Below are 7,064 nucleotides of genomic sequence, written 5' to 3' on the forward strand. Positions count from 1 at the left end.
GCAAGAAAGTGAGATGTTACCCAAGGTTGTAGCCATTTGTGGATTCACTTAGTTTCTCTTCATTATCAGCTGCATTGGAAGAGTGTACAGCAGTCCCAAGGATGACTGCAACAAGGAAGCAAGCCACTCCAGTGAAAAGAATATCTGCCCTGTTGATGCGGTTGTCCAGGAAATAATTCAGTGTTGTGCCTGAAAATACAACATGCGACTTAAAGGAATAAATATTCAAAAAGTATCATCAGAAACATAACTAAAAATAATAATAAGAATGTTTACCGCACTTTAGTTAGCAAGAGGAGATCATCAACTTACCTATAACAACAACCATGCTTGCGCAGATAACCTCGGTAACTGAGAGACCCACATATGCCCAAGCATATTGTGTAGAAAGGTTCCCAATACTGAGCACAAGGCCCCCTGCCATTGCAAACAGCACCGAAGGCCAGTTATCCTTCATCAAAAAATCCATTCATTCAGAGTCAGCAAACCGAATGAAAAATTGTCTGTACCAACAGGAAGTTTTGCTTGCTAACCTGATTGAGCTGGGTGAAGAAATTGGGCATGTTTTGCTTGCTGTCCCCAAGCTGGCCCAAGGTGAGTGCAATGAGGACCGCGGCGAGGAGGTTGGTGATCGAGTAATCGAGGTACGTGTGCTGCGGTAGCCGGCCCCTGCGCTCCAAGAGGGTGAGCAATGCTGGCCATGTGCCCAAGAAGAGGAGGGCGGCGCACATGAGAGCAATGGCGCTACCCTTGTCTTCTACGACGAACATCTTGAGAGGCCTTGTTTGATGCACAAGGCGCGACCGCGCGATTGGGTTCAGTAGGGGGGCTGCCTTCAACCACCTGCAGGCATCAATCAGTTGAGAGGTTGGCATTTATTCTGGATTTATCGGAGAGCATATTCATGTACAAGAAGGAGGAGGAGCGGGGTAGATAGGAAGAGATACGTACCCGCCGCCGCCGGAGATGGAGAAGACGATCCTGAACAAGTTGTGTACTACGTATGTTGCTCCCCTGCCTGCGACCTGCGTTGCTATATATGCCTATATATTTGATCCTGTGGCGGTTGTCTTCCTTGGCGATTACGGTTTGCCAGCCAGCCAAGTTTGCGAGGGAGCCGTTGGCGACGGTGGCGGCGGCGCCACGCTATCTCCGCGTCCTCTGCAGTCACGTTGTTAACTCACGGCACGGGTGCTGTAGCAGGGATATCAGCCATCCAATTTCAATCTCACGGCTGTCATCCCCCCACTCAATTATGTTAATAAATAGTATATTTCGGTATTATTTATTTACATTTATATTTATATATACTTATTGTTGCTTATAAAAGCGCCAGTTGTAATTCTTGTTAAACATGCTATGGTGCACCCGGCGCATGAGGTAGTTAGGATAGATAGATAGATAGAGATAGATTATTTCCTTTCTCTCCAAGTTCTATCTCTTCCTTGAATATCCCTCTCTTATGTAATCTCAACAATGTATGCGCTATGGTTGGGAGGTGTGCCCCAACTCTATATAACACGAACCCGTCGGCCTCAACATGCTAAGACGTTTCCAGCTATCGCACATGGTAGTCAGAGCCATCCTTTTCCCATCTAAGCTTCATAGGAACTCCATCTAGCCCTAGCCATGTCTTCCTCCTCCGGCGCCTCCCAAACCAGCCTCAATGATGGCTAGGTTACCGAGAAGCTGACGCGCACAAACTATGTGCTATGGTGCACGCAAGTCATTCCCCAGCTGCATGGCGCCGGTGTCTTCGGCTATGTCGACGGCACTCAGCCGGAGCCGACGAGACTCCTCGTCACCACCAAGGACGGCAACGAGACTTCATCACCCAACTCTCTCCACCCAATCTGGGTCAGGGAGGATCAGCAGGTTCTTGGATACCTGTTGAATAATCTGACGCGCGAGGTGCTGCTCGCGGTGACCACGGTCACCATCGCGGGTGCGCTCTGGACGACGCTCGCCGGCATGTTCTCCTCGCAGTCCGCCAGCCGCATCAACAACATCTGAACCTCCCTCATCAACGCGCAGAAGGGCAACCTCTTCGTCACCTCCTACTTCGCTGCCATGCGCGGCTACACTGATGAGCTAGCTGCCGCGGGCAAGGCGCCCCGACGACGAACTCGCCTCCTACATCATCCACGGGCTCGACGCCGACTACCAGCCCCTGGTCTCTGCCCTCGACGCTCGGGTCACTGAGGTAACACTTGATGAGCTCTTTGCCATGCTATCCAACTTCGATCAGCGCATGGCTCACTTCCAAGGATCTGGCGGCGGCGGCTTCAAATCTTATGCCAACATGGCCACTCGCGGGCGGGGTGGCGGCTCCCGATCGCGGGGCTCATCTCGCAACAAGGGCAGGTCTGGCAACGGAAGCCGTGGCGCCACACCACCCCAATCTGGCGGCCGTGGTCGCCGTGGACGCGGAGCTGGTGGCGGCCGCAGAAACCGCCCGGACGCTCCCCGGTGCCAAATCTGTGGCAAGCCCGGGCACACAGCGAAGGACTGCTGGTATAGGTATGAGGAGGACGACTACGACTCGCAAGATGAGGAGAAAGTCGTTGCCGCGGCTGATGGCTCCTATGGCGTCGACACAAATTGGTACGTTGACAGCGGAGCCACCAACCACATCACCAACGAGCTCGAGAAGGTCACTATGAAGGAGAAATACCGCGACAAGGATCAAATCCACACTGCCAACGGAGAAGGTACGAGTATACGTCACTTTGGTCACTCAATATTTCGTACCCCTCATCGCAACATTCATCTTAGAAATTTTTTGCATGTTCCCAGTGCCAACAAAAGTCTTCTTCTGTCCATCGAATTGCCCTTGACAATCATGTCTTTCTCTAATTTCACCCTTACTTCTTTTTGATCAAGGATCAGGCAACGAGGACAATTCTCTATCAAGGTAGATGCGTTGGCGGCCTCTATCCATTGATTCCGGAGTTTCGAAGACAAAATAAGCAAGCTTGTGGTGCTATCAAGCTTTCATCCACACGTTGGCATGATCGATTAGGACATGCTTCTTTTTCTTTAGTTGAAGGTTACTTAGGAAAAATAAGCTCCTGTTTATTGGTGAGCGTCATCATGAAACAATTTGCGATTCATGTCAGAGAGCTAAAAGTCATCAGTTGCCTTACCCAATTTCTACCAGTATTTCTACCAAACCATTACAGTTGATTTTTTCTGATGTTTGGGGCCCTGCTCCCACTTCTGTTGGTACACACAACTATTATGTCAGTTTTATCGATGACTGTAGTAAATTCTCATGGATATATCTCTTAAAGAAACGATCTGATGTGTTTCAAGTTTTCAAAAACTTTCAAGCTCTAGTTGAACGAAAGTTTGACAGTAAAATCATTGTTGTCCAATCCGACTAGGGAGGGGAATACGAAAAGTTGAACTCCTTCTTCTAGACACTTGGTATCTCACACCACGTGCCATGCCCTCATGCTCACCAGCAAAATGGGTCAGCTGAACGAAAGCATCGGCACATTGTTGAAGTTGGCCTTGCTCTTTTGGCAGGCGCCTCCATGCCTCTTAAATTTTGGGATGAAGCGTTTCTCACTGCCGTTCATATAATATACATGCTACCTAGTCATGTCATTAATCATGAAACTCCTGTAGAAAGGCTTCTTCACACCAAACCCGACTATAAGTCTCTCCGTGTCTTTGGGTGTGCCTGTTGGCCAAACCTACGTCCCTCTACAATAATCGCAAACTCATGTTCCGATCAAAACAATGCGTGTTCCTTGGCTATAGTGCTCAGCATAAGGGGGTCAAGTGCCTGGATGTCTCCACGAGACGTGTTTACATATCCCGTGATGTAGTCTTTAATGAAGCTAAATTTCCTTTCGTTGATCTTCACCCTAATGTCGGCGCACTTCTTCGAGAAGAAATTCTTCTCTTGCCACCTCATCTCACTAGCTCTGATCTAGGGGGACAAAATGTTGATGATCACTTGTTGACTAACTCATCTAATGGCATGCATGAGTCCTGTGTCGATGAAACAGGAGAAACTGCGAAGAAAATGAAGCAAACGGTGCAAAATTCAGGCTATATCCCATGTGTCCCGTGGCAGGAGACAGATCCGCCTCGGGATCGGCAGCGACGCACGCGACCGGATCCGCCTCGGGATCGCTAACGGCGCAAGAGGATGGATCCTCCTCGGGATCAGCCACCGTAGAGGGGACAGGTGTAGGCGCATGCGCTTCTACGCCGGACTCACGCCGCGACGTCTCCGCGCCTGACACACGGGCTCCTCCAAATGGCGCATGGTACGGTGCCCAACCGATCACGTACAAGCGGCGGTACTCGGCACGCGCCAGGGAGGATGCGGACCCAACGGGTTCCCCCACAAGCGGTCGACCGACCGGCGCGCGCGCAGAGGCGTGGGGCTCGAGATTCTCTGCGCCAACCATAGACGTGGCGCTTCAAACGTTGGCCATAGAAGATCCGGCCAACACTGCGGGCGCTGGAGCTGCTCTCGCGACAGGATCCGCCTCGGGATCAGTTGCAGCTGCAGCTGATGATCCTGCGCAGCTCTCTGGATCCTCTGCGGCTACGGATTCTGCTGCTCCACCATCACGATGTACACGACTGCAACAAGGGGTAACTCAACCTGTAAATTACAAACATATGACTAAATATGGTTTGTCTGTTCCACAGGAGAACCAGATGAGCCCAAAACCCTTGATGCAACACTTTGTGATGATAAGTGGAAGAAGGCAATGAATGAGGAGTACATGGCACTAAAGAAAAACAAAACATGGCACCTGGTTCCACCACAGCAAGGTACAAATTTAATTGATTGCAAGTGGGTTTTCATAATTAAGAGGAGATCGGATGGAACCATTAACCACTATAAGGCTAGGCTCGTTGCAAAAGGCTTCAAACAGCGATATGGCATAGACTATGAGGATACATTTAGTCATGTGGTAAAAGTTACCACTATTCGTCTTGTTTTGTCTATTACTGTTTCCAGAGGTTGGAGTCTCAGGCAGCTTGATGTACAGAACATGTTTCTCCATGGTGTTCTGGAAGAGAATGTGTACATGAAACAACCTCTTGGGTTTGAAAGTAAAAATACTCCCTCTTATGTGTGCAAGCTTGATAAAGCTCTATATGGATTAAAACAAGCTCCAAGGGCATTGTGACGCCCCCGATTTAATCGTACACTAATCATGCACGCAAATGTGTACGATCAAGATCAGGGACTCACGGGAAGATATCACAACACAACTCTACAAATAAAATAAGTCATACAAGCATCATATTACAAGCCAGGGGCCTCGAGGGCTCGAATACAAGTGCTCGATCATAGACGAGTCAGCGGAAGCAACAATATCTGAGTACAGACATAAGTTAAACAGGGTGCCATAAGATGGCTAGCACAAACTGGGATACAGATCGAAAGAGGAGCAGGCCTCCTGCCTGGGATCCTCCTAGGTCACTCCTGGTTGTCATCAGCGGGCAGCACGTAGTAGTAGGCACCTCCGGTGTAGTAGGGGTCGTCGTCAACGGTGACGTCTGGCTCCTGGACTCCAGCATCTGGTTGCGACAATCAGAAAGAAAGGAAAGGGGGAAAAGGGGGGAGAAAGCAACCGTGAGTACTCATCCAAAGTACTCGCAAGCAAGGAACTACACTACTTATGCATGGGTATATGTGTCAGGAGGCCATATCAGTGGACTGAACTGCAGAATGCCAGAATAAGAGGGGGATAGCTAGTCCTGTCGAAGACTACGCTTCTGGTCACCTTCGTCTTGCATCAAGTATAAGAGAGTAGATTGAAGTCCTCCAAGTAGCATCTCCAGGTAACATCTCATAGCATAATCCTACCCGGCGATCCCCTCCTCATATCCCTGAGGTAGAGCGACCACCGGTTGTATCTGGCACTTGGAAGGGTGTGTTTTATTAAGTATCCGGTTCTAGTTGTCATAAGGTCAAGGTACAACTCCAAGTCGTCCTGTTACCGAAGATCACGGCTATTCGAATAGATTAACTTCCCTGCAGGGGTGCACCACATAGCCCAACACGCTCGATCCCATTTGGCCGGACACACTTTCCTGGGTCATGCCCGGCCTCGGAAGATCAACACGTCGCAGCCCCACCTAGGCACAACAGAGAGGCCAGCACGCCGGTCTAAACCTAAGCGCACAGGGGTCTGGGCCCATCGCCCATAGCACACCTGCACGTTGCGTGGGCGGCCGGAAGCAGAACTAGCCCCCTTAATACAAGAGCAGGCTTACGTTCCAATCCGGCGCGCGCCGCTCCGTCGCTGACGTCTGAAGTGCTTCGGCTGATACCACGACGTCGGGATACCCATAACTACTCCCACGTAGATGGTTAGTGCGTATAGGCTCGTAGCCAGACTCAGATCAAATACCAAGATCTCGTTAAGCGTGTTAAGTATCCGCGAACGCCGAATAGGGCCAGGCCCACCGGTCTCCTAGGTGGTCTCAACCTGCCCTGTCGCTCCGCCACAAAGTAACAGTCGAGGGCCGTCGGGAACCCAGGCCCACCTCTACCGGGATGGAGCCACCTGTCCTTTCAGCCCCTCGTCAGAATCACTTGCGGGTACTCAATGAGCTGACCCGACTTTAGTCACCATCTGTATAGTATGTATGTATGTATAATATATACCCGTGATCACCTCCCAAGTGATCACGGCCCGATAGTATAGCAAGGCAGACTGACAAGAATGTAGGGCCAATGATGATAAACTAGCATCCTATACTAAGCATATAGGATTGCAGGTAAGGTATCAACAGATGTAGCGACAATGTCAGGCTATGCATCAGAATAGGATTATCGAAAGCAGTAACATGCTACACTACTCTAATGCAAGCAGTATAGAGGAGAATAGGCGATATCTGGTGATCAAGGGGGGGGCTTGCCTGGTTGCTCTGGCAAGAGAGAGGGGTCGTCAACTCCGTAGTCGAACTGGGCAGCAGCAGCGTCGGTCTCGTAGTCTACCGGAGAGAAGAGGGGGAAGAAATAATGAATACAGAGCAAACAAAGCATCACAAAATATAACAAGGCAATACGCGGTGTTCGG

General features: G+C 50.1%; 1 protein-coding gene across 1 annotated transcript in view; it reads right to left on the reverse strand.

Annotated features, from left to right (window-relative positions):
* Positions 1 to 1,086, reverse strand: part of LOC123114598 (ureide permease 1-like) — a 1,999-nt gene extending 913 nt beyond the window's left edge. Inside the window, exons 1-4 of the mRNA XM_044536089.1 lie at positions 952 to 1,086; positions 534 to 843; positions 313 to 451; positions 21 to 189 (exon numbers count right to left, since the gene is read on the reverse strand). Coding sequence (XP_044392024.1) covers positions 21 to 189; positions 313 to 451; positions 534 to 770 — 545 coding nt within the window. The 5' untranslated portion in view covers positions 771 to 843; positions 952 to 1,086. The remainder of the gene's footprint in view (positions 1 to 20; positions 190 to 312; positions 452 to 533; positions 844 to 951) is intronic.
* Between the last annotated feature and the right edge of the window lie 5,978 nt (positions 1,087 to 7,064).

The sequence above is a fragment of the Triticum aestivum genome, chromosome 5B, assembly GCF_018294505.1.
Source record: "Triticum aestivum cultivar Chinese Spring chromosome 5B, IWGSC CS RefSeq v2.1, whole genome shotgun sequence".
NCBI classification, from domain to species: Eukaryota; Viridiplantae; Streptophyta; class Magnoliopsida; order Poales; family Poaceae; genus Triticum; species Triticum aestivum.